At 42.6% G+C, this 27,901-nt stretch overlaps 2 protein-coding genes and 1 pseudogene across 3 annotated transcripts; 2 read left to right on the top strand and 1 right to left on the bottom strand.

Moving 5' to 3' along the window:
• Positions 1 to 21: 21 nt before the first annotated feature.
• ADPRM (ADP-ribose/CDP-alcohol diphosphatase, manganese dependent) lies at positions 22 to 11,103 on the bottom strand. 2 transcript variants are annotated; one of them, XM_055141891.1, is made up of 4 exons: positions 10,284 to 10,444; positions 4,333 to 4,942; positions 3,386 to 3,502; positions 22 to 540 (listed from the first exon to the last, which is right to left on the bottom strand). In XM_055141891.1, exons 2-4 carry the CDS (start codon positions 4,931 to 4,933, stop codon positions 221 to 223), a joined length of 1,038 nt encoding a protein of 345 aa, XP_054997866.1. In that variant the 5' UTR covers positions 4,934 to 4,942; positions 10,284 to 10,444; the 3' UTR covers positions 22 to 220. The 2 variants fall into 2 exon arrangements, with proteins under 2 accessions (XP_054997866.1, XP_054997867.1); XM_055141892.1 differs by lacking the exon at positions 10,284 to 10,444 and adding an exon at positions 10,971 to 11,103 and having other exon boundaries at positions 23 to 540.
• LOC101544142 (protein SCO1 homolog, mitochondrial) lies at positions 11,055 to 27,426 on the top strand. Its single transcript, XM_004603896.2, has 6 exons — positions 11,055 to 11,383; positions 12,361 to 12,451; positions 14,570 to 14,767; positions 15,783 to 15,875; positions 17,100 to 17,215; positions 26,915 to 27,426. The coding sequence occupies exons 1-6, from the start codon at positions 11,189 to 11,191 to the stop codon at positions 27,047 to 27,049; spliced, it is 828 nt and encodes a 275-aa protein (XP_004603953.2). The 5' UTR covers positions 11,055 to 11,188; the 3' UTR covers positions 27,050 to 27,426.
• LOC105942772 (UAP56-interacting factor-like) lies at positions 21,760 to 22,276 on the top strand (annotated as a pseudogene).
• Positions 27,427 to 27,901: the final 475 nt, after the last annotated feature.

Raw genomic sequence — 27,901 nt, 5'->3', positions numbered from 1 at the left:
TGTAAAAAGTTAAAATAAACTTTAAAAGAACATTTTTAATTTTGAAGACTGGTCCCTGTCCCACCTCACAGCTTCCCTTCCCTGCTGATTTATTCATGCCACTTTCAGTCATTTTGCTTCTAATATTCGGCACTGGATACATTATCAAAAAATGTCATTTCAGAATATTTTATGAGCTAATTCACGGTGACCAAAAATACATTTTGCTATATAAAAAAGATTAGTTAACAATGAAATCAGGACCATTTTCCTTCTTATAATTCATAATTCTGTCTGGAACCCTGCCTTTCCCTTTTAATATCATTTTGTCAGAATAAACATAGACTGTACCAAAAGCCTGGCTGTCTGGAGCTGTTTCAATAACCCCTTCTAAGTCGACATGGTGCACACCACAAGGATCCACAGAGTAGCCACCATCATGAGTATGACCCGCAAAAACACACACCACGGATGTGTGAGACTGAATCACTTCTAGGGCATCTCTGTAATTCCAGGCCAGGCACACGGTATCGGAGGCCTCTGGATAAATGGGAATGTGGCCTAGTAAAAAAAGAAAGAAGCGTTAGAAGCCAAGTAAGAAAATGATCTTTCACCGAAAGAAATGACTACAAACTAGTAGTTGGGGGGAGGGGGGCAGAATGTATATTGCAGCTTCGTTATCCAAATGGACTGGGAGCAGAAAGAGTCATCCACAAATATGACCTAGGTAACCTACAGCCATGTCTGGAGCACACAGAGAAGGATGAGACTGCGCACATACATAAGTGAGGCCACGCTAGAGGCAGAAGCCCTAAGATTTGTACGAGATGCTTAAACACCAAGGAAACCAAGGACCTCCTGTGCAGAACAGTCTGCAAAGGGAGTCGGGCAGGGGGAGATGTTGGATTGGAATACCGCTTACCGTCCTGAAATATAAGAAATACTAAGTAAAAGCCTAAGAATGGACCACGGGGCCAGAGAGAGTACAAGGGTTTACTACAGGGGTTAAGGCACTGTGTGGCTGGCCAGTTTATTCACAACTAGTCTAACTGCTGAGCATCACTTGTCCTTACAGCCTCCAACTTTCCCTCCTGGGGTGTCTGAGTAAACCCCGGCTATGCAGCAAGCCTTCTCTTTCACTGTCCAGGAACGCCAAGGATGGTTGGGGAGGGGCCCTGGGCTTCCTGAGTACCACTTGGGTCTCTCTCCCCTCCAATTACCTCCATGAGCTCAAGACAGAGAATAGCCCATTTACAGATCTGAAAACTGAGTTAAAGCCAGTGATATATAGTAGATTTCACAGCAGATACACTGGAAGTAGAACCACAAGAGCTCTGAATTCCTGATTCCATTTTACTACGAAGTGCAGGCAGGCACTACACTGGTTCTTGCTTCTCCCTATTTCATCACTTTCTTTTTCTCTGTGCCTCTCAATCTGTGACACTAGTTGATGAAAGCAGGAAAAAAAGCTAGAATAAATCATGTATTTGAGTTTACCATCCACATCTCCTCACCCCCCTGCCCACCTACTCTTCATGCTCTGAAGCTGTCAAGGATGAGTCAGTCCAAAGAAACTGGGTGATGTTCTAAGTCTAGGTGCCATACAGATTCACTGACCAAATTCCTGTAGCACCTGAGACAAAAAGTGACTTATACATTTAGACTTTAGTTCGAGAGTATCACCAATTTTTCAAGGCTGTACTCTTAGTTTTCCTCTATACTCAATGGTAACTAATCCTCACTTTCCTGTGCAGTTCTTATTTCTTCAGTCTTATTACAAGTGTTTATGCATGGTCTATTAGCTTCACTTCTTATACCTAATGATTCAGTAAGATCTTAGTAATTTACTCTCTCAACTTCCGCACTTACAGATATAACCTAAACCTATATTCGAATTTGTCAGATGTCCAAACTGTTCAACATCTCCATTGATGTGAGAGCTATTTAATAATATCTAACAAGTATTGGGAAGAACATGAAGTAAGGGTAGGAAAGGGAACTGAGACATAAAACGTGGATTCTGATTTCAGTTGTCAGCTGTACAGTTTTTAGATACGAAATTTAATCTCTTTGCTCTCAGTTTCCTGCAAAATTAAGTGGAATGACTACACAATCTCTAGTTCTAGTCTTCTCTATAGAAACAAAGTTAGTGAAAAACTGAAAATCAGACACAAGAAGTATCCCAGTTTTAAAGATAACTTATTGTAAACCCAAATAGTGTCACACCATTTACATAATACCATGTCCCAGAAAAACACCTCTATATTTTACAGGCTTTTTTAGCTATTTCAATAGAAGCAGAAACGCTCCTATTTCATGTTTGTATCATATCAGTGAAAGATCAGTAATAAATACATTTATATATAGTAGCAAAATTACATGTTATCAACTATCCTTTTGAAGAATTCTCACAGTAGACAAGTGTTAAAAACTGTAGTTTTACATTCAAGATTTGTCTGATCGTGTAGCTAAATGCCAAAATAAGCTATGCCAAAATGGCATCCCCTCTTGTACGATCCCAAGTCTAGTCTTGTATATGCTGTATCAGTCTGATCCCTAGGACACTAGACACATCACAAATCCAAATTCAGTTCCTGATATATGTGTGCATATGCACATACCCACATCTGAATTTATTTTAAGCACCTGCAGATTTCTACATCTCTGATGGTAATACATGTCTCAAAAATGACACAATAAAATATAAACCTTATTTCAATGAAGTTACAAAGCAGGCATAGTTATAGTACTGAAGTGCTTACTGCCAGCTGAATCTCTAACCTTGTCTCTGTTAAACCAGCTTTGCATTGTCGTCTATGCTGTGTGGTGGCAATGACTGACAGATAGGTCTCATAATCTTAAGGTTTGGCACAAGGCCTGGAATGAACTTCTAAACTAATTATTACCATATAAACTGAGTAGAATTTCTACAGGCTCGAATATTTGGCAAAAAGTTTGTTTTACAGTTCCTGACAAAACCTTATATATTAACCTTAAGTATATACAGGTAGCTTTTCAATAAAAATTTTCAAGTAAGTATTTATTTTATAGAAAGAGTATATTGTTATAGTATATTGTTATACTATATATAGTACATTGTATATAGTATACTATACATATCGCTTCTCGACTATACATAGTATATTGTTAGAATGCTTTAAACTATAACTTTTTCCATTTAAAAAAAGTTAGTAAAGGGACCAGAGAGATAATTCAGTAGGTAAGAGCCTTGCCTTGCCTGTGGCCAACTTGGGTTCTGTCCCTAGCAACACATATAGACATATAGCTGTCAAGAGTGATCACTGAGCACAGAAATAGAATTAAGTGCTGAACACAGGTGGGTGTGGGCCAAAAACAAAGCACAAAAGCTAGTGGTCAGTGTGTAGTCAATCACTCCAATACTTACTGACAATGACTACCTTTTCTTGATTTGTGTCAGAGAACGTAAGAACGTCATTCAACCACTTAAGCTGCTCTTGGCTGAATCCACCATTGAACTGGACAAACTGGGTCTCAGTAAGTCCTGAAATGAATTAACAAGTTAAAATTATTAAATGTCATATTTTCCTTCACTAAGGCATTCAAATTTAGCCAACATGGGAACACTGTAGAAAGACTTAAGCAAATTAAAATTTTAAAATTTTAAATTTACCCTAAAAATTTGAAGCAACATGCAATTCTCACCTTATCACTCAATTTGACATTACTCTGCTTATTTCATTAGCTTCCGACTACACTGAAAAATGCATAGTAGGTTCATTTCTATTCTACTTGTCCTTTTCTGCATTCTTTAGTAATGTCTGAGTTCTATTTCATTAGGCATTTTGCATTTGCTTTTTCCTGTTTTTCAAATACTCTGCCCCCTGCTCCTTACCAAGGATGACTCCAGTCACACAGCTTACAAGTTTTCTTCTGTGCAGAAATCGCTGGTTATCTCTGACCACCTAAACTAAGATATTTCCCCAGATCTCTTTTGCTTCATTACTTTATTTTCTTGGTATCGTTATTACTATGAAAATAATTTTGTTTCTATTTCACTTATTATCTGTTCTGAGTACATACCTCTTTTGGTCCCTCCACTCCACCAATAAAAAAATGTGATAATGCCAGTACTGCTTACACCTTCTGAGTTGCTAACTAAAAAAAGTCCATGGGCAGAACAGATATTCTGCTGTTAAATAACTCTCGAACCAACAGTAGCCAATCCACTTGTCACGAGGCTTGTAAAAAATCCTGACCCTGAATAACAGCAACAATATAATTTTAACTTATAGTTCCTCTTCCTGCTGAATAAAAAGTAGCTGGAGAATTTAAAGACATATACTAGATTTTCAGCTCAAAGAAATAATTCACCTTGAGGACTATTCAATTCTGTATTTGGGTTGTGCTCCTTCAGTATCTTCAGACATTGCTGATACTTTGGAGAAGATGGCTCCACACCCAGAATACTTAAGTCATAACTATCAAGTAAAATGAACCGGAATTTTGGGAATGGTACAAAATGATAAGCATAATAATTTTCTGAGGGCACAGTCTCAGGATGTTGTTCAATGTGGTCTTCTAGAAACTTTGTGTTAAGTTTAGAGTTTGTTAAATAGTCTCTGCTAAAGTTATAGAATTCATGATTTCCCCACGTGTGGTGAACAGGAACTTTCAGCGTTTGGAATGTGTTCATAACGAGTTCTAATGAGCTTTCTGATGCATTAAACTGTGCATTATATCCATCAATGATGTCGCCAAGCTGAAGTACACAACATGGTGTGCTGCTTTCTTTATTCCAGTGGTCAATAGCACTCTGTAAGTGAAGAAGACTCTGTCTGTAGTATCTCCGTCTGTTTCTGTAGAAATTATAGCCATCTTCTAAATCAGCATATTGAATATCTGCTATGACTCCAAAGGAGAAGAGAACTTCTGAATTCTCATTTTGGGTTTCAGGATTAAGCTTATCATCCATAATTTTCAACTGTAGTAAGAAAAGAGAAACAAGTTGTAAATTTCTTAATTTCCTAAATGGACTGAAGAAAACAGTAAAGTTAATATTAAGCTTAAAAATTAATTCAAAAGGTAGCATGATGTAAAGAAGGGTACAAGGGCTTTCAGGTGTGATAATTTTAAGTCAAAATTACCAAATCTTCAGTATTTTTCAGATTCTCATCTGTAAAATAGATAAAACCTATCAATTTTCAAATTATTCTCCTATTAGTAGTCAGAATCTAGTAACATCAGATTGAGTTTTTAAAGAAATATTCAGTAGCTTAGATACACACTATACATTTGTGCCTTCTTCATAAATATGAAAACAATTCTATGAATTTTTTTTTTTAATTTTATTTTATTTTATTAAATCACCGTGTGGAAGATTACAATGCTTTCGGGCTTAGGTCTCAGTTATACAATGCTGAAACAACCATCCCTTCACCAGTGCCCATATACCACCACCAAAAAAAAAAAAAAAAAAACCCACACAGTACACCTCCCATCCCGCCCCCCCACCCCCTAACTTGTAACTGATAAGTTTCATTTTACTTTCTGTTTAATTTGGTTACATTCAATATTTCAACACAAACCTCACTATTGTTGTTAGGAGTACCCCACTAGATTCAGACCTACTGTGAAGACAAATAAGGTCGCGTGGCCGCTAGCGCGCAGTTTTGAATTTCTGTACTTTAACAAGAAGTCGAGGGAGATTTCTTCCAGATATTAGATAATTGCAGGCTTGAAAACCCAATCTGTGGTCGTCTTAATATGGCGGCCACCGCGCCCTTCATCCCTGGAGAGAAGGAGGCGAGAGAGAGAAATACCTTTCCCCTCCTGGGCGGGCACGGGGCCGAGGCTTAGTTCTCAGGCTGGAGGCATTCTGCGAGGAGTTGCCCATGCCGAAAGAGGTTTTGCTGGGTCTGGATTCACGCTTGTGCAGCTGTGGAGAGGCCGCACATGCGTGCGGCCCCCGGGATCACATCTCGGCGGTGGGAGGGGCCGGTGCCTCCCACCTTCCCAAGAGCACCCTCGTGTCCTTTTGCTGCAGTTTTTGTCGTAAATCCCATCTGTGGTCGTCTTAATATGGTGGCCACCGCGCCCTTCATCCCCGGAGAGAAGGAGGCGAGAGAGAGAAATACCTTTCCCCTCCCGGGCGGGCACAGGGCCGAGGCTTAGTTCTCAGGCTGGAGGCATTCTGCGAGGAGTTGCTCACACCGAAAGAGGTTTTGCTGGGTCTGGATTCACGCTTGTACAGCTGCGGAGAGGCCGCACATGCGTGCGGCCCCCGGGATCACATCTCGGCGGTCTCTATGAAAATTTTGATACTAATGTTGAAGGAAGTGGACACTGGTTGAGGGTGTGATACTGGAATACTGATGGTATACATGAAACTATCATTAGCAGTATTGTACATCATGGTACTTTGTGTGTGTGTGTGTGTATATCCCATATCCCAAAGCATCCTATATGGTCCCCTGAGCACCACCAGGAGTAATTCCTGAGTGTAGAGCCAGGAGTAACCCCTAAGCATTGCAAGGTATGACCCAAAAAGCAAAAATAAAATAAAATAAATTTCCTACATAAAGTCACATACAATATAAACAGACAGCATTTTTCGAAAATCATCTTAGGCATTAGTGAGTTTTTGTTTTGAGGCCATACCCAGCCCATGTGGGATGCCTGAAATAGAACCTTACCCACTGTACTATCATTCCGGGCCCCTAGCAGTGATTTATTTTGTTCAGGGGCTGTATCAATGGTGCCCATGGGCTACTCCCAACTCAGTGCTGGGGAGCTTCTCCTGGCAGAGCTTGGAGGAACCAGGTATTAAAAGGGATGGGACCCATGCCTCCTGAGACAACACAACTCTGCCTGTGCCCTGCCATGGCGGGGCTTGAAGGCGGGGTCTTGGATGTGGTGCTTAGGGATCTCCAGGGCTGTGTTGTTTGGGGGACCATGTAGTGCTAAGACTCATCCTGAGCCAGGTGCTGACGAGCCATAAGCCCTAACCCCTGTATTATTCCCCAGTCCCTGCTAGTGTATTTGACAACAGAAAGACATGACCCAGGGATGCAGCGTTTCTGAAAATTGGCAACAACATGGCACTGAAAACATTCTGTGGAAATTATAACTGGAAGCCCTCCAGCATCTATGATGAAGGGAGACTGAAAAAAATTAAAAGAACGATTCCTTCACACTCCTGTCAAAGGGAGAAAAAGTGATAAGCAAAAAAGTGTGGTCATTACTTAGAAGCTTGGTAAGGGCAACTACTGCAATAGAGAAATGCGCAAAGTCTAGTCAGAAATGTTTTAGGAAAGGGATGGGTGAACAAAACCTGGCTGCAGGAAGACAAGGAGGAATAATGTGTTGAAACTTACAGTGCTAAATTTTGCAGTGAAAGGCAGGAAATATTTGAGGCCAGGAACGTGGGGCAGGAGTCTAGTGAGTCTGATGATAAAGCAAACAAAGTACAGTGCCCGGAAAGTGACACAAACTTAAAAGTTACCTGTCCTAGTTGAAAAAAGCCTCAAGCTATGGCAATTATAAAATGTTATCTGCCTTATCACTCACTGATAGAGTATCACAAATTATCCAAGTCTCTTTTAACAAGTCTATAAATTACAATTAAATGTGGTGATTTTAGTGCTCAATAGTAGTAATAAGTTAACTGTTTAGATATCTTTTAAGATTAAAGTTTAATGTGTTCATGAAATTAGCCCCAGATGTTATTTGAAATTCATCCTATAGCAATAAAACACCTGCTTTTGATTTTCGTTTTATTTTTTTGGGCCACACTCAGCGACGGCCAGGTTATTCATAGTTCTGCATTCAGGAATCGCTGTGGGCCACACGCAAGGTGAGCACTCTAACCGCTCTGACATCGGGAAGCTGCATTTTGTTGAGTTTCTTGACCCTATGCGCAGAGGCTTCCACACAGCAAAAATCAATTACTGTCACAGTAGAACTGCCAATAATTAAAACTTAATTGTCCCTTAACCTCCCAGAAAGAACAACAAGTTATTTAAGTCTTGCGTTCAATTCCCCAATACCTTCCCCTCCGTCTGCCAGTCAGAAGCTCAGGCTGTTCCCCTGTGTTTCTGACCAAATACATGTAGATCTAATTTCTCGTGACCTCCTGTATTTAAGACTTCAGATGCCAGTCAAAAACCCAAATTAATACTTGTCTGAGTAACTGGCTACCAATCAGAGGTTCCCACTACTCACTCCTCAGACTGAATTTGTTAGAGCAGTTGGTGGACAGATCTTATCCTTATGTGTTTTCTAAAAGCCCCCCTTGCAAATTAACAAGATACATCATTATCATTGCTGAGGATATTACAAGGTTTTTCTTTTTAACCGTAACCCAGGAACTTTATTAAAGACCAAATCTATCTATATAAGAAAAATATATTCGGTCATGAGTGACCAAGTATGTTTTTCTTGTCTAAGGATCAAATATAAATGGAGCCTTTTAGGAGTAATTAGGGAACCCTTCATTCTAAAAACATCTGTCATCTAGGTCATTTCTAAAACTGATGAGTAGAACCCCTTGACTGCAAGGTCACTGCTATGGAACTGGCGAAAAGAGGCAAACTAGAAGAGACATAAATTCTTCAGCACTCAGGTGGTGGTGGAGGTGCAATGACTTTGTACACCAAGCATACCTAAACTACAATAAAATAAATAAAAATAGGTTCAAAAGCACAGCAGGTAGGGCATTTGCCTTGCACAGGGCCGACCCGGGTTCAATTCTTCTGTCCCTCTTGGAGAGCCCAGCAAGCTACCAAGAGTAAACCGCCTGCAGGGCAGAGCCTGGCAAGCTGCTCGTGGTGTATTCGATATGCCAAAAACAGTAACAAGTCTCATAATGGAGATGTTACTGGTGTCCGCTGGAGCAAACTGATAAACAACTGGATGACAGTGCTACAGTGCAGGTTCAAAGTCATCATGGTGACTTTGTTGCTGGTTTATTTGAATTAGGTCAAACAGCAACTGTTTTGGAAACCACCGTTTGAGAATGTAGGATGGACATTCTGATCACAAGTACTAAGGACAAAGGGCTTTTGCCAGAGGATATAATTCTATATAGCTAAGAACTGTAACTGTGCATCCTATGTTACAATTCTTTAGTTCCAAACCACCCACTGCTTCTTATTTCAGCCTTTTATTAAAATAACTCGTTTAGTACCAGAGAGATAGTCCAAAGGTTAAGGCCTTCACATACACGGATCTAGCTAGAGAGCCAGGCGTAAGCCCTGAGCAGAGGTGAGACTCAGCTCTGAGCACTCCTGGGTGTTCCCAAACCCAGCCAAGCTGGAGGAGGGCCGGGTGCGGGGAGAGAGGACCGGTGACTGTAATCTGGGAGACAAGGTCACCTGGAACTGTTTTCAAAATGAGTGACAAGAAAGATTTTCTTTTAAAGAAAAGAAAAATGATGCGTGTTTTTCGGAATCATTATGACCGGCGCTATCAATGCGGTTCAAAAAGGAGTTGGGTAGGAAAGTCCCCTAAAGTCCAGTCAGTTATTGCAGAAAATGTCAAGTTTCCGGAAGACTGGCCTTGCAGGTGGCTTTATGTGAACACACACACACACACACACACACACACACACACACACTTCTTAATGATGTTAACTCCAGCTCAAGGCCTTTCAGACACAAAAAATGTTCCATTTCAGATTTTTCCTTTAAAGATTTCATCATGCAGCCAACTGGATACGAGAAGCAGTCGGGGCTGGTCCTCCTAGCGCGGGAGAAAACGGTTGTCCAGCGCCCACCCGTGAGAAACAAGGCAAACTCTGCGGGGGGCAGGACCCAAGACCCCGCCGGGGAGAGGGAAGAGCGGGGACAGTCGGGCGGGGACAGCCTCGGAAGGCTGTGTCCAGCGCCTGGCCGCTCGGGGCTGTGCGGGGAGGCCGGGAGGCCGGCGGGGACAGTCCGGGGGGCGGCGGGGACAGTCCGGGCGGCGGGGAGGGGCGGGGGGCACAGTCCGGGGAGGCCGGCGGGGACAGTCCGGGGGTCGGCGGGGACAGTCGGGGGGGGCGGCGGGGACAGTCCGTGGAGGCCGGCAGGGACAGTCCGGGGGGGGGAGCGGCGGAGACACTCCGGGGGGGCCCGGGCTGCGGGACGGTCCGGGCGCCTCTGGGGACGGCGCTGCCCGCTCCGACCCGTGACGTTCTCGGCTCCCCGAGCGCGAGTCACCCCAGGGTCTGCAGGGCCGGCTCGGAGGTGGCGGGGCCGAGACTCTTGAGGCCAGTCCCGGGCCAGCCACACACGGAGGCCCGCCCGCTCCCCACCGCACCCGTGCCCGACCCAGCGGGCACCTACCGCGCCAGCTCCGGAAACCGCGCCACCAGCGAGCCGGGCGGCTAGAGGAGCCCTCCGCCCCGCCAGCGCCGGAGCCACCAGCGAGCCGGGCGGCTAGAGGAGCCCTCCGCCCCGCCAGCGCCGGAGCCACCAGCGAGCCGGGCGGCTAGAGGAGCCCTCCGCCCCGCCAGCGCCGGAGCCACCAGCGAGCCGGGCGGCTAGAGGAGCCCTCCGCCCCGCCAGCGCCGGAGCCACCAGCGAGCCGGGCGGCTAGAGGAGCCCTCCGCCCCGCCAGCGCCGGAGCCACCAGCGAGCCGGGCGGCTAGAGGAGCCCTCCGCCCCGCCAGCGCCGGAGCCACCAGCGAGCCGGGCGGCTAGAGGAGCCCTCCGCCCCGCCAGCGCCGGGGCCACCAGCGAGCCGGGCGGCTAGAGGAGCCCTCCACCCGCCAGCGCCGGGGCCACCAGCGAGCCGGGCGGCTAGAGGAGCCCTCCGCCCCGCCAGCGCCGGAGCCACCAGCGAGCCGGGCGGCTAGAGGAGCCCTCCGCCCCGCCAGCGCCGGAGCCACCAGCGAGCCGGGCGGCTAGAGGAGCCCTCCGCCCCGCCAGCGCCGGAGCCACCAGCGAGCCGGGCGGCTAGAGGAGCCCTCCGCCCCGCCAGCGCCGGAGCCACCAGCGAGCCGAGCGGCTAGAGAGGGCGGCCGAGCTTACCAGCGAGCCAAGCCGATAAAGCTTCCCCCTATCGCGCCGGCTCCGGAGCCGCGGCGGCGCCACCAGCGAGCCGAATGGATAGAGAGTTCCTCCTCGGCGGCGGCGCCACCAGCGAGCCAAGCCAATAGAGAGTCCTCCCGATTTCCGGAAAGCGCGGAAGCGGCGCCGGAAGTCGGGGGCCGGCCGCGGCGGCGCGGCTTCCGCTGTCCGGTCGTACCATGCCGTCTCCGAGTGTCGCGCGGTTCTGCCTCTTGCCCTGCCGTTTCGGGCTGTGGGGGCCCAGGCAGGCCGCCGCCAGAGCCTGGTTCGCGCGGCGAGAAGGGGCGGCGTGGGCGGCGCGGCCCTGCTGCCGCTCCCTGGGCACAGACTCGCCACCGCCGTCGGGACGGCCCAGGGGACCCTCCAAGCCCGGGGTGAGTGACCCGCGTCTGGGTTCCCGGCCGCCCAGGAGTGTGTCCCGCTCCCTCAGGGCGCGGCTGGAGGGTGTGCGCGGTGGAGCGTCCCGCTCCCTCAGGGCCGCCCAGTGAGGGGGTCCTGCCCCTCCGGGTGCGCGTGGCCGGCTGCGCGCGTCAGGGCTCCCACTAGCCTTCTCTCTGAGGGTCGGTGTCTGTCGGAGTCGGGGAAACACGTGGCGCCCGCTGGGTGCGCCGCGTTTCTTCCCTGTCTGGACCTGCTTTTCCCTTTGGTTTCTTGCGGCCGTCTCCGACCCGGAGTAGGAGCAGGGCTGCCGAGGAGCGGAACCTCGGGCTGGCGGGCTGGTGCAGAGTGCGGTAGATGCAGTGTTTCAGCGACGAAGCAATGCCTCGTGTAGGGACTTCGCATTTAGACGTCTCTTTCACTCAGATTTTCTTCAGGAAGGCAGGTGTAGGTTGATCACCATGCTTTACTTGTGTTTTTAATATCAGCATAGAGTTTAAATCGGCATTTGGGGTTAGAGATGCGTGTTAGTAGCTCGCTGCTTGAGCTTCGAGTCCCCTTACTACATGAAAAAGAAACGGGAGCTTTCTCCTGGAAATAGGTGCCCTTGTTAACCGCCCGTGCTAGGAGCTCCACAGAAACGGGGTCAGCGGCTCAGCACAAAGACCTGAGGACTCATGGCTTGGTGCTCAGGCCGCCGACCTGTTCTGCGCGTCCAGGCCACCCAGGTGACAGTGCTATGAGACAGTAAAGGGCTGCCCAGGAGAAGGGCTGGGGACTTGGGACTGGAATCAGTGCATGCTAGGCAGGAACCACAGCCAGAATTTTCACCTCTTGAAAGATGGTAATGTGAAGCATTTTATACATTTAATAAGATCAAGGCTTGTCTTTATGCTTAAAAGTACTGTAATAAGTTAAACATGGTTAAATGTTTTCTTTTTATTTTTGTTTTTTCACTTTTCTGCCCCAGTAGCCTGTTTCTTGGAAATCTTTAGCGATTACATTTGCTGTTGGAGGAGCTGTATTGGCTGGAATGAAGTACCTCAAGAAAGAAAAGACTGAGAGTAAGTAGATACACCTGTCACCCCTGAGTAATATCCCTCCTGGCTATGAACTAGCTTTTCTTTTTTTAAAGAAAAAAACTGTATCTTGATATAAATCTGTATTTAATAGAGTCGTAGAGATGGCATAGTTTATTTATACCTTTCTCTTAGGGTCTTCTCATTGTAACAACTTGTATGACCCATGGTTCACTTTTCAGAATGGTTAAAATTGGTTCAATACTACTAACAATAAGCTTTATTTGTATTTCATTTACTTTTCCATTAATGACTTTTCTAGTTCAGAATTCAATCTAGATATCACTGTTCAACAATACTAAAAGACATCACAGACAGATTTGTATGTGGGCATTACAAAGTTGGAGGACACAAACATGGCTAAAATGGGTTCAGTCATTGCAGGCAATTACACAGAAATGATTGTACTAGGTCAGGTTCTGCTAAGCCGAAGGGAAGTTCAGGGTATTTTTAAGACCAAAGACCTTTGGAATTTGTGGGGATTCCTAGTGCTTATTACTGACTGAGTCAGTAGAGGGAAAGGCCTCAGACCAGAAGCGGGGAGAGCCTGGCATGCTGTGAAACAGCTAACGTTGGTCTAAATTAGCACTTCTTCATGTACAAATTCCTTATTCATAAGAAATACATTAGTATTTCAGGACTGTAGGATTTGGTTTAAAAGTTCTCAACAAAGTTTTGCAAAAATATGTTTCAAACTTTTATCTCTTTTGATGTCATTTGCAAGGGATGCTTAAATCTGAGAATGAGAATTCATAGCCTATAGAACTGATGCAATATAATCTCTATTGGCATATACATAATTTGTATTTTATGGTATGGAGTGTCTATTGATAAAATTTTCATATTCTACTAAGCAATTTAGATCCCTTAGCCTCATGAAGAAAACTGAACCTGGGAAAGAAGTGACAAAGACAATTATAGAATATGCAACATTCTCTTGACATTAATTTAGAAATTTACCTGCCGTCTCTCCCAATACTTTATTTTTTATAAACAAGGACATTCTCCAACATAACTGAAGTAAAGTGGTTAAAAATGAGAAATTGATATTTATATATTACTACCTTTAGACACATTTTTTGCATATTCCTTAGTTTTCTTCAACCTATAACTTTATCGGTCTTTGGGTGACATTTTTGAACATTATAAATGAGTAATTTGTAAAATTACCCATCAGTTTACATTTTTCTGATATTCTCTTACAATTAGATTCAGGTTATTTTATTTTCAGCTGGAATGTCACAAAAATGATACTGTGTTCTCATTGGATAGAGACAGATGTGACATGATTCCAGTTTGTCTCATACCATTTATTTTGGTGTTTTGATTAAGGTGCTATGGATCAGACTTTGCCACCAAAGTGTAATTTGTATTTTGTGATGCATCTTTATTTAGTGTAAATATTACATATTACTGTTACAGATATTTTATTTTTCATCAAACTCTGTTTATGCCAGAATGAATTCATGGCTTCCTTTATTTTCAGTGAATTTGGATGCTCATATTGTTCCAGGTTAATCAGTAGGAACCTTTTAATAGTATTTGTTTACTTTTAATATATGCTTTCTGTATTCTTTTTGAGTTTTTTTTTTTGGTTTTTTGGCTTTTTGGGGTCACATCTGGTGATGCTCAGGGGTAACTCTTGGCTTTGCACTCCGGAATTATTCCTGGCTTGGGGGACCATATGGGATGCTGGGAATTGAACCCGGGTTGGCCGCACGCAAACACTTTACCCACTGTACTATCATTCTGTCCCCTTGAGTTATTTCTTATTTCTGGGAAGTGTTTTGAGGTCATTTCTACCCAAGCCCTAATATTACCATTTATCCCTTCTTTGGGGGCAGGCAGGGAATATTTAAATATAACAACTATTTTTACTACTATTTTTGTGAAGTTCTTTCTGCATACCACAGCATTTATTTTTGTTTTATTGCTCAGTGCTTTCCTTAAAAGTTTTGTGAGCATCTTAAAAACTGGTGATTTCTTCTATACTTTGTGCTTCCAAAGTACAGTATTTACCTTATACCGGGCAGATTACAGATACAATGTCCAGTTAGATTGACTTATCTTGTGTGTGTGTCTGTGTATTCTTGTCTCTTTAAGGATTGGAAAGGCAAAGGCAGCGAAGCATTGGAAAACCTTTACTTGGCGGCCCATTTTCCCTCACAACTCATCTTGGAGAACCTAAAACTGATAAAGATTACCTGGGACAATGGGTGTTGATATATTTTGGTTTCACTCATTGCCCTGATGTTTGCCCAGAAGAACTAGAAAAAATGATTCAAGTTGTGGATGAAATAGGTATGAAAACCATGAAAATATATTTTCTTATAATGTTGTGTTTTATTTTTACATTCTTGTATTGCTGTTAAATAAACTATTATTATTTGATTTTACTTCAGAATTATTTCAAAAATAATTTGAATATCAAATCATTTCAAAATTTAATTTGCAATGACATAAAATCTCAACCTTACATAAAAAAAGATGAACTCTTGCCATCTGCTGCAACTTGGAACTAGAGGTTGTGATGTGAAGTGAATTGTGTCAGAGAGAGACTGAATACTGGCTAATATCACTCATCTAGTATATAGAGAAAGAGAATAAGGAAATAGATAATTAACTAATGAGAACAATTCTCTGACCTTTGATTGGAAAACACAGCTAAGTAGTGTAAAGTGGGGAAGAAAAGGAAAAAGTGGACTAGAGGTCACAATAAGAGTTTGGAGGCATTGAGGTTTTTCAAATCAGCTATAGATTGGTTTATTGCTGTGATTCTTATGTGATTCTTACTATTTCCCCACCAAAGCTCTTCATGATCCATGTTAGAGTGCTGAAAAGGTACATGTATTCTGGGTTTCCATTAACTCCTCATTGGATCCTTTTATTCATTATACCTTACGTTATGACACTGCCCTTGCCCGTTCTCTGGTGACTGTGATGGTTAGACTGGAAAGGCTATGGTGTGATATGGAACTTAGTCAGCAGCATTCATTGGTGCAGTGAGAAGGAATACTTTGCCCTTCTCTGAGGTGTGGCAGGGTGAGGACTATAAACATGAGTTGGATTAAGAGATAATATGTGGGCCAGGTGACAATATTGGCCGTGTATACTTCTGGTATAGACACTTGTTAGGTTAGTGACCAAGGAATTTGCTCTTTCTAGAGGCTGTGCTACCCCTTCCCCATCAACTGACATCAGTGTCAGACGTCACTTTATTTTCTTGACACTTTAGTGTAAACTTACTATATCATAATTGCTGGTTTTCTTTGTCTTTCTATTTAGATGTGATTACTAACTCAGAACTTCCTTTCAGATAGTATTCCTACTTTGCCAAATTTAACTCCACTATTCATCACTATTGATCCAGAGAGGGATACAAAAGAAGCCATCGCAAATTATGTGAAAGGTATGTTTTACTAATCATAGCTTATGTTTATTTTTATATATTGTAGAAATTTTTGTGAGGGATCCAGTTATAGTTGAACCTTATACTGCCTTGTGAAATAGGATAGAAGGTATTTGTGCAGAGAAATGAAAAATTGTTTCAGGACCAGTGAGTTAGCTCAGCAATAGGGTAAAAACAATGATTTTTCAGTTCCTGGTGCAGTGCTTTTAAATGTTACAGGAATTATTGAATTTGGAATTAGTTTAATGCAACTATGGAACTCTTTGCTTTTTCCAGCTCTATACCAACCCTTTGACAAACACATTCTGGAAGTATTACATTCTAGCTCAACTCATGGCATGCATTTCAAAATCTAATGATAGAAACATTTTTATAACCATCACCGTAAGAATTTCAATTCGGACACCTCAACAAGTTGAAAAACATTAAAAGGTTTTATAATACTAAGTTATGGTAGATTAGGGTAAATACTAAATTGAGTGAATAGTTAAGTTCTTAAGAGTTTGGACCTATTGCTTAATTTCTTTGGATTCAGGTTTTTCCACCTGAAAGATGTAATGAAAGTAAAAATTTGATCATATAAGTTTTGTGTTATATTTGTGTCTTAAAAATCAATGGTTTGAAGAAAGAGCTAGAGAGATAGTATAGCAGGGAAGGCACTTGCTTTATAAACAGCTGACCCAGGTTCAAGCCACATACTGCATATAACAAAAGGAAAACTGTGTTCTCTATCACTTTCATTTATAATAAGCGAAAAAAGAATTCAGTGAGTGTATTAAGCATTACTGTGGGCTGGAGCAATAGCACAGCGGGTAGGGCGTTTGCCTTGCATGCAGCCTACCTGGGTTCGATTCCTCCCCCATCTCGGAGAGCCCAGCAAGTTACTGAGAGTATCCCGTCCACACGGCAGAGCCTGACAAGCTACCTGTGGTATATTCAATATGCCCAAAACAGTAACAACTAGTCTCACAATGGAGACGTTACTGGTGCCCACTCGAGCAAGTGGATGAGCAACGGATGACAATGACAGTGAATTTGTTTTTAATAAAGGAGAATTCTATTAGTTCTGTAGGAATTTCATACCGTTCAAATCAAAAGAAAGTCAAAAAACATTAAATAGAGCTGCTTGATGATGACACTTTTTAAAGGTAAGAATGTGTTTGTGGTGTATTTAATTTTCCCCTCTTTTTTCACTTTCAAATTTTTTTTAATTTTTTATTTTAGAGTTTTCTCCCAAACTGGTTGGCCTGACTGGGACCAAAGGAGAGATAGATCAGGTCGCCAGAGCATATAGAGTTTATTACAGCCCTGGGCCCAAGGATGAAGATGAGGACTACATAGTAAGTAAATGCCCTCAAATTTGTATTTCTTACAGAAAGCTATAAGAAGGTAGACTCATGGGTTCTCAGGCATTCATAGGACTCCTAATTGGCATCTGGCGTCAGAGGTGGAAGATGACCTGAGATTATTGAAAATTCCTTAAGAATTGGAGATACTTAAAGGGCCAGAGAGAGTACAATTTGCTGTCTCTTATACTTAGTCAAACACGATTCAGTCGCGGTGCACATGTCCCGCAAGCAATACCATGAATAGTTGGAGCTCCTAACCAGGAGTAAGCCTTGTGCACTGTCAGGTGTGGGCCCAACACCTTCCCTCAAAAAATAAAGCAATTGGGATATTTAAAATGGTAGTAGAAATAAAAATTTTAAGGATATATATATTTTTTTGGGGGGGGTTACACCAGCAATGCACAGGGGTTACTCCTGGCTCATGCACTCAGGAATTAACTCCTGGCGGTGCTCAAGGGACCATATGAGATGCTGGGAATCGAACCCAGGTTGGTCACGTGCAATGCAGACGCCCTACCAGCTGTGCTATCGCTCCAGCCCCAAGGATATTTATTTAATTTGTATTTGATGTTGTTAAAATTGAATTTCCTATTTGATTTTTCGTAGTAGCACATAAAATTAGAAGGCGGAGCCAGAGAAATTGCTCAGTGAGCTGAGCACATGAAGGAGGCCTGGGTTTGATCTGCAGCACTATGTTGTCCCCTGTGCAATGCTAGAGGGAACACTCAAGTACAGATCAGGGAGTAGTCCTTGAGCACAGCCAAGTATGGTCCCTAAGCCAAACAGAAACAACAGAATTACAGGGCAGTATCAAGTAATTAATTCAGTAGACTGAATTCTTGTACTCCAGGTTGAAGTTGGAGAAGTTGTCACTTACAGGTATAGCTTATGTTAATTAAAAACCATATTTACTCTATCTCCAGTGAAGAAGTACAAGAAATAGCTTCTTTTGAGAAGTAGTATTAGGCCATGGAAAAATACATTTTGGAGTTGAATAAGAATTCTGAGCAAGAAAATGAAGAAAGCTATAAGAAGGTAGATTTTCCCGTATGGTTTACTTTTTCTCTAGTTTTTGTTTGTGTGTGTGTGTGGTTTTTTTTTTTTTTTTTTTTTAAATTTTCCGGCCACACTAGTGGTGTTCAGGATTTACTCCTGGTTGTGCCTCAGGGATCACTCCTTTGGGCATGGGGGGGTTCATATGTGGTGCCGGTTCGTCATGTGAAAAGCAAGTGCCCTTTTGTACTATTGCTCTAACCCAAGGCTTACTTCTTTATCACTTGTATGTTTTGCACCGGGCTGGAGTGATACTGCAGCGGGTAGGGCGTTCACCTTGCACGTGGCTGACCTGGATTTGATTTCTCCACCCCTCTCGGAGAGCCCAGCAAGCTACCAAGAGTATCTTGCCTGCACGGCAGAGCTTGACAAGCTACCCGTGGCGTATTCGATATGCCAAAAGCAGTAACAAGTCTCACAATGGAGACGTTACTGGTGCCCGCTCAAGCAAATAGATGAGCAATGGGATGACAGTGACACAGTGATGTTTTGCACTTTGTGTGTGTTCTTCTAGTACACATCCTAGACATCTTGTTGAAAAATACTGACCTTAAGAATATTTTTGAGGGGCCAGGAGATCAGATAGCCCTTAGAGTCTGTGCCTGGGACATTATTTTTCTGTTTCAGTGTTTTTGAACACATTCAACTTTATTGAATCACTGTGAGAGAAAACAGAGCTGTTCATGATTGGACATACAGTATTCCAACACCCATCCCTCCACCATTGTACATTTGTCGGGACATTTTTGACCTGAGTCCAGAACCCAGTACCACAGTCTTAGCTTTGCTGTGTGTAGCACTCATAGCCCCCGAGACTTCTTACAGTGCCCTAAGTGATCCCTGGTACTACGGGGGCTCAAGCAGCAATGCATCTATAGTTTCCTGTGCTGAATCATGCACCAGATTGACCAAGAATTTGTGAGGGGCCCCTGGATCTCTTGAACATCTCTTAGTGACAAAAGTAAATCATTGGAAAGTTTGATCATTTGATAAGCAGCTGCATTTGTTATACATACCTCTGAGTTTATTGCATTATCAACCAGTAGGGGGAGACATACTCCATCTTCCAAGGTGTTTGATTAGTATTCTTTCCCTTGAGGTCACAGATGAATGAGAGACTTTCATTAAGATATAAGGACCTGCAGTGAATGTTGAAGTGCCTTAAAGGCTGAATGAGGTTTTCTTAATCTGAAACAGCACCAGAAGTAAGCTTCGCTTTCAGTACTAGTAGAAGCCTTCAGATACATATTGACCAGGCATGTCAGATATTTGGAATTCCACTGAAAGCTAAACATGCAAGTTGTGTGTATATATAAGACATTATGTATATACTTATTACAATATATTTTTAAAAATATAAATTCAGGGGCTGGAGTGATAGCACAGCGGGTAGGGCATTTGCCTTGCATGCGGCTGACCCAGGTTCTATTCCCAGCATCCCATATGGTCCCCTGAGCACTGCCGGGGTAATTCCTGAGTGCAGAGCCAGGAGAGACCCAAAAAAGCTATATATATAAATTCAAACCTAAAGAAAAATGTACTTGTTTTCCTTCATAATAAAATAAATACGTACATACTGTATACTTTGGTGCCATTTTTCATTTGTTCATGGTAAATTTGAAATATAGTAAAAATAATTGGAAAAGAGGGAATGTGCTTTTAAAGCTACTGACAAATTTTACATATATTTTAAATTATTAGTAAGTAATGTTATGAGCACTTAATAAATTAATCCAGCACACTAAATTCTATTGTATAAAGGAAAGAGAGAAAAAAGGGATAGGAAGAAAAACTATGGAGTAAAGCTTGAAGAGCAAACTTGAGACATAATTAGGACTTGTATCTCAAATGTGTGGAGAAACAGACTCCTGCACTAAAGTATTCCAAGACAGGAAATTACCAGCTGTGTGATCTCTATATACATTTCTTTCTCATGTATAGACAAATGTTTCTTTCCATTTGCTTTTTTTTTTTTGAGTGATGGTATGTATATTTAAAAAAAGAAAGAGAAAAACCAATAGGAATGTCACTAAAGTGATACAAGTACCTAATCTTCATGTGTGAAGTTCTAAATTCACTCTTTAACCACATTACCTGAATTCAGCACTGCTGGGATTGTCCTCACAACAGTTTAGCCCCAGAAAGGTAATAGGTATTCAGGTATGTTTATTGGCTGTTTCCATTTCAAAATATGTGTGCACATTCTTGTTTTTATTTTTTTTTTATTTATTTTTTTTTTTTTAAATTTTTATTAAATCACCATGTGGAAAGTTACAAAGTTCTCAGGTTTATATGTCAGTTATACAATATTCAAACACCCATCCCTTCACCAGTGCCCAAATTCCACCACCAGAAACCCCAGTTTACCCCCCGCCCCCACCCCCTACCCCCTGCTGTATAACTAATGAATTTCACTTCATTTTTTCTTTACCTTGATTACATTCCATAATTCAACACAAAACTCACTATAGTTGACATAACTCTCTCTCTCTTTTTTTTCTCTTTTTCCTTTTCCATTTTTTTTTTTTTTTTTAATTTTTCCCCCTCATCCCCCTTCCTGCGCCTCATAGTATGGTGTACTCCACGCCACGTTGGCCAGCGTGGGGCTTTTGCTTAGCTCATAGTCCAGAGGTGGCTGTTACATTAAGAACCTTCAATATTTCAACAAAAACTTACTGTTATTATTTGGAGTTTCCCCCCCAAGTCTGACCTGTTCAAATGGAACCCTTTCACATTGATGACAATTATAAATGTTAAGTCGCGCGGACGCGGCCGCGTCCGCGCGGTTTTGGATTTCTGTATAAAGTCCTGGGAAAATTCTGCCAGAAATTACATATTTCCTCCGTTAGCCGGCGTGGGGCAAAGGCTTAATTCACAGTCTCCATACATGGGTGCAGGCACTTGCTGGAACCCCAATTCCTAAAGCTGTCTCTGGTTCCCGCTTGTTCCACATCCACCGGCTCTGCAGGGGCATGGGCGCCCGGGCCGAAAACCCGGCCGGCCGGAGCCGAGCACGGGCCCGACTCTTGTTTTTATTTTTAGCTTCTCAGATAGCAATCACATATGCAATAAATTCCTAGGACTTAAGTGCCAAGTCTTCTGCCCAGTTAAAATTGGATTTTATTGAAAGATGTAACTAAAAAATCTTTAAATATTGACTTATGTATGTTTAAATTAGAATTAAGGCATTTTAAGAACTTTGTCAGGAAAATGGATTTAAGATCACTTCCTAGCCTCAGATGAGTTGCTTCAGATGGAGTTGTTTTGAGTAGTGTACAAAACTTTTTTAGAAGAGAAAAATATTCTGTTGGATATTTAGTTAGAACTAAATATTATGCCGTAATTTATATATTTTAAAACTTAGGAATTCTGGCTTTCCCTGGCAACTGTTCAGCTGCAGTACAAGTTCTCTACTCATGAACAAGTTTGGGTACCCAGTTAATGGGGACACTGGAACCCTTTTGTCTCTGCCATAAATCCAAATAAATGAGAACTTTGATAAATTTGTTATGTTTCTGGATGACATAATCAAATGGAAGAAAGGAAACAGAACTTTTCAAGACTAACTAGAAGATTGTAGCAAATTGGTGCCAGGCAATTCAGAATGGGAGTCCTCTGGAGAATCCAACAGAATGCTGGATTTGGTAAGAATAGTATGACCCAAAAAGGAGTAATGTCTGGAAAGAAACCCCCTTAGAGAGTTATCATTGGCCTTGCAGCTAGGAAAGCAACTTGAATTTGGAAGGGAATTAGTCGTATAGATTGACCACCTCTGAATGGCAAGGATATAGAATATTTTCCAGTTTTAAAAAGGGAAGTAAGCCTTCTAGGCCAAAAACAAAATGCAGAAGAAACTAGTTGCAATTCTCAAAAGACTTAATCAGCTAAATAGAAGAAAAAAACATTCCAGCTAGTTTTATCAGGAGTGGAAATAAATTGTCATAAAAAAACACCTATCAGCCAACTTTTCTTTTCAGATGAGGCCTGAAGGCCCATTAAACACAGTATTTACCAAATGATATAGTATCACTGTGTCACTGCCTGTTGCTCATCGATTTGCTTGAGTGGGTGCCAGTAATGTCTCAGAAATGATACAGTAGCAAAGAGAATCCATCAATGGCATGTGCACTGCCACCACAAGGTGAGGAATAGATAAACCACATTGTTGGCAACACTGCATCAGAAACCACTACTAACTTGTACTGCAGTACCCTCATTCTGTCATCACTCAAAAGTCCCTCTGATATGAGATCCCATAGTTGTAAAGCGGCTTCCTCCTTTGCTGAGTGAGTGGCTTTGTTCTTTTAGGATCCCAAATCATTCAGTCACCCTGTCTGTTTTCCAACGTTATTTGTCTAACTGTAGGGGTCACTTTTAGGAACTTTATATCATACTGAAACTTGGTTCTTTTTCAGATAGGTTATTCCTCCAGAGTTGTAAATCTTTGTACTGAATTTTTAAAAAAAATTTGGCTCTGGGCATTAGACTTGTTCTAAAATGTTGGGATTTGAAGACGTTAGCTGCATTTTTTTAAAGTTATTTGTGATCGGACTTTGGAGAGTGTCCTCCAGTATGTAAAGATGTAATGGTTTGTTTAGTAAAAGAATGTATGAGAGAAAGTAGCAGGTTGAAGATGGTAAAATGGAGGTGAAAAATTTTAAATACCTGGTCACAGGATACTGTTTAGGTTTATGTAGTGGTTAAATCTAATCCTTAATATCTAATCTTTTGCCATTTAGTCTGTTGATAGAGGATTACTGGAAGCCAGTCAACATAATTTGAAAATTCTAGTTTGTCTCCTTATCTGGCTAAGGACTCATTGCCAGATATATTTGCAAATAGAAATGCTTACATTTGATCCATGAATAATAAGTTTTAGACTAGTTTAAAATTACTGGTATCCTGTAAAAAACTAAAGCTCGCCGATTGGGGCGAGTGCACTCGAGCGCTCTCCGGGCGGCTCTCTCTCACCGCCCACATTCGGTGCCCTGGAACCGCAGTGTGTGGACTGGATCGGGACGGCCGGTGGTCAAGGACAGGCGAAGGAAGACCGAGGACCAAGCTGGTTGCTGATTAGTTACCGTTTATTCAATCTTCCATCTTTCTCATCTCCCACACTCCCAGCTCCGACCTCTCTCTGGATCAACCTCCTCCTCTCCTCACTTCTCTGTCTCCTCCTCCTTCTCTCTCCCACCTTGCCTTCTAGGCTACACCCAGCCAGGTAGCAAAATCAACATAAGAAAGCCCTTCCTGAGGGCAGGGCATTCCAAAACCCTTCCTGACTCTTAAGGTTGTTTTTTTTTTCTTTTTCTTAGTCCAAACACTTAACATCTTAATACTAGTTGTTTTTGTATGGACATAGCAAGAGATACAAGTTATCACTGGATCATGACAGCATTTGTCCATGATCAAGCTCTTAACTTATAGTTCAGCATTAGGCACTTTGGCTAGGCCCATCTCGATGCCAGGGTGGCATACAACTCACCGCTTGCCCTGGGTCCTTCTTGTCCCCCGTCGGGACCCTGCTTTGGGGGTGCTAGGAAGTAAGGGCAGCTGAGGCTTAGGTCAAGAGAACAGATGCCCTGGAGGAAAATATCATGTAGAGTCAAATGACTCCCAGGTTACAAAAGCATAACATTTGTTAAGTCTTCCTGTGTCCATACAAAAAGGACTTGCTATGAATAAACTATGCAAAGGACTCAAGGAGAAGAGAAAAACATTATTTACAAGTCAACAGAACACTAAGAAAGAAGCTACAAATAAAGAGGAATAGGAGCACTGTAACGGGAGTAACCCAATAAACCTAAACTACCTGAGGCTATGTTATCCTACAGTATCCTATTTATTTCACTTTTTATTTAAAGAACTATGATTTACAAAGTTATTGATAATTGAGTTTTAGGCATAAATCTAGCACCAATAATTCAGCACCAATCCATCCACTAGTGTGTCAACTTCTCTCTACCAGTGTTCCCGTATTCCATCCCCTCCCCAATTCCCACCCTATCCCCAAGTACAATACAGTGTTTCAGAGGTTGCAGCTTTGTAGTTTTGTTACATGTTTTGGATATATGGCAATGCCACTCACCTGTATCAACTAGTAGCTATTTTGAAGCAAAGGAATAACAAGGGTTTGAGCTTGCTGCATTGTGAAAATAAGATATTAAGGTTTTTTTCACTTTTTTTGTCTGTTATTTTTGGGCATTCACCTTTCACGCAGCCGACCCGAGTTCGATTCTTCCACCCCTCTCGGAGAGCCCGGCAAGCTACTGAGAGTATGGAGCCCGCATGGCAGAGCCTGGCAAGCTACCCATGCGTATTGAATATGCCAAAAACAGTAACAATAAGTCTCAATGAGAGACGTTACTGGTGCCCGCTCGAACAAATCGATGAGCAATGAGATGACAGTGACAGAGGTGCTATTAATGTCATTTTGTGGAAAACCTGAAAAAAATAGTTGCCCCAAATATCGACAGTATTAAGTGCATCAGACAACAAATCAACTTTGGTTTATTAAACTTTCACTCCTTAAAAAAAAAAAAAACATTTGGCAGGGGCTGGAGCACAGTGGGTAGGGCCAATAGCACAGTGGGTAGGGCGTTTGCCTTGCACGTGGTCGACCCAGGCTCGATTCCCAGCATCCCATATGGTCCCCTGAGCACTGCCAGGGGTAATTCCTAAGTGCAGAGCCAGGAGTAGCCCCTGTGCATTGCCAGGCATGACCCAAAAAGAAAAAAAAAAAAAAAACAATTGGCAGTTTTCTGGAGGGTATTGCAAAACATCTAACCAGGTGGATAAGTCAGAGGGCTGGAGCCATTGCTTTGCATCTGGGAGACCCAGGTTTAGTTCTTAAGCATTTCAATTGTTGCCCAAAAAATCACAAATCACGAAATCCCTGTTAATCGTCGATTTCTCGAGCGGCCTCAGTAGCCTCTCCATTCGTCCTTTCCCTGAGATCTTAGAAGTCTCTCTCAAGCTTGGCCCTCCCAATGATGTCGCACTGGAGGCTCTTTCAGGGTCAGGGGAATGGGATCCAGCTGGTTACTGGATTTAGCATATGGATACACCAAGGGAAGCTTGCAAGGCTGTCCTGCCCATGTGGGCAGGAAACTCTCAGAAGCTTCCCAGTTTCTCCCAGAGGGAGAAGTAGGCTACAAGATACAGCTTCTGGGAGCTTGCTTTTCAGTCTCTGGATGTTGGCCGTTGATGGGATTACACACACCTGGGTTCCTCTGCCGGTACCTTCATGCTTGAGGCGTGTCCGAACGTGTGGAGAGGGGCCTCGAGCAGGCTGTAGCTAGGTTCCAGTGGTCTTCAGCCGCCAGGAGCTCTGCTCAGGGTGGGGAGGGAAGCTGGAGCCCCCTCCGAGGGGCCCCGGGGGAGACAGCCAGGTGTGCGGGCAAGAGAGTCTCTTGCCCAAAAAACAAAAACAAATTTAAACAGTAATGGAAAACCCGTTCTTCCTAAAGCAAAGTAGGACACTCAGATATTTGTTAATTTCTCACCAATACTTTTAATTCAAGTGATAATCCCCTCAGGGGTGAAATTATTTTATGAATGTAAATTTTTGTAAAAATACTATTCCATTAGCCTTACCTGTTACATTCAACTCAGCAGCAACTACTTGCTAAAAGCAGTTAGAGGAAGCACTGATTGAGCTGCACCTTGCCAGGGTCTGGGAACTGTCCTTGTCTGGGATTGAGCAAGTGTCACATGAGCATTCCAAATACCTCAACTGCTTTATTATCTCTTTAGTACAAAAGTAGATACTTTCCTAACAGATGTGTGAACTGGTATGCAAAGCATTAATGTTGCGTGACCATTGCACACAGAAGAAATGTGTCTCATGGGGGACTAAGTCTCTTCTCTGGCTCTTAGCAAAGGCAGAGGGCCTCCTGGATCTCCTTTTATTAATCATGGCACTTCTAAAGGGCGCAATACATTGATGTCATTAAAGGCACCAAAAGATGTTACAGGAAGAACATTGAGGCAACATTATTTCCTTGTATCTGCAGGCCAGTAATCTAGGCCTCCAGAAGATACAAAACCAAAACTGAAACCTTCCTTGAGCTAAAAGCACTTGGATTTACATCCCAAAGACAAGGCTGGGCTGCCACAGGAGCTACATGTCAATTACAAACTAGGCAGCACCTGAAATCTACATCCCAAAGACTAGGCTGGGCCAGAGCCTACAATTTACAATATCAAAGGTCAGGCCTGGCTGACACCTGAGATCTGCATGTCAAAGACCAGCCAGGCTTCTGTGAGAGAAGGAAAAACTGCCTCTTTCAATATACAGAAATTATTTTCTGAAGGCAGCTTGAAGGGGGAAAATGTTCCTGTCTGTAGTACAATCTACTTGGGCTCACCCTGGTAGCTCAGTTTATCCCCAACACATTAAACTTTAAGAATTTAAAAGTTCTAACTAACATATCAAGCAACAGTTTAAATTTTAGGAGCAAAGGAGGAGATTTTAGATAATTTGTCCAATGGATTTATGGATAACCTTAGGCTATTCCAAAAATAAGAGATGCTGGGAAGGTTCCCTATGTACTGATACGAAGTTCTCTTAGTTGACTGTGGCATTAATTCAGAAAAATAAGTGACTAACTTTGGTGATTTTTTTTTTGTCTGCAGGTGGATCATACAATAATAATGTACTTAATTGGACCAGATGGTGAATTTCTAGATTATTTTGGCCAGAACAAGAAGAATGCAGAAATAGCTGGTTCAATTGCTGCACACATGAGGCAACACAGGAAAAAGAGCTAGCCAAAGTAGCATGGCTAGGTTCCGCTTTCTCTTGCAATAGAGGAAAAATGTTTTGTCTCCCATTGGAGTCAGCATAAATATATGTATGCATATGCACACTACCTTCATACCATGAGATCGCCTATATATATTTTGCGTAGGACATGACCTCGAGGTAACCACAGTTGAGTCTTTGAACTGTGTTCCCAGTAAACAATGTTCACTGATCAGCATTGTTGTCTCTGGCATCTTCCCTTGCTCACACAAATGGTGGAACTGAAATTCTGGGAAAGGACAGTCATGGTGGGAAGTGGGTACTCCAGTGGAGGTGAAATCTTACCATTAACAGTATTGTCAACCACAGTGCTTAAAATAAATTAATTTTTTAAAAAGCCTAATTTCCACAATGCCCTCATTTTCCTTTTGGAGTTCTTGGTGGCTGATAAGTTAATTATGGCTTGAAACCGTAAGTGTGGTCTGCTCCATGTGCTCTCTTGTCAATAAGTCTATTGAAAAAATAATAAAGAGGAAATCTATTGTTAAAACAACTACATCAATTTCTCTTGGAACATTTTGTATGATTTTTAATCAAATAATCTGCAGGGTTCTCAGTAGGGAAGTACTGGAATGGATCATGAGAGTGATATAAGTACTTTTGTCTATGTGGGATTGTGCTGTTTGTGAAATAAAGGTATATTCATCATTACAGCTTGGTAAGTTTTACCTTTCTCTTGGGTATCAAGTATATTGATAGGAGCTCACAGTTTAGGGACAGACTCGTAGTCTCTAGGTCTAGTCCCCTTATTAAAATGCTACTCTGGGGGCTGGAGAGATAGCACAGCGGTTAGGACGTTTGCCTTGCACACGCCTACC

This window comes from Sorex araneus, chromosome 6 (assembly GCF_027595985.1).
Source record: "Sorex araneus isolate mSorAra2 chromosome 6, mSorAra2.pri, whole genome shotgun sequence".
Lineage (NCBI taxonomy): Eukaryota > Metazoa > Chordata > Mammalia > Eulipotyphla > Soricidae > Sorex > Sorex araneus.
The sequence above is the reverse complement of the archived record's forward strand: the minus strand, read 5'-3'. Positions and strand labels throughout refer to the sequence as shown.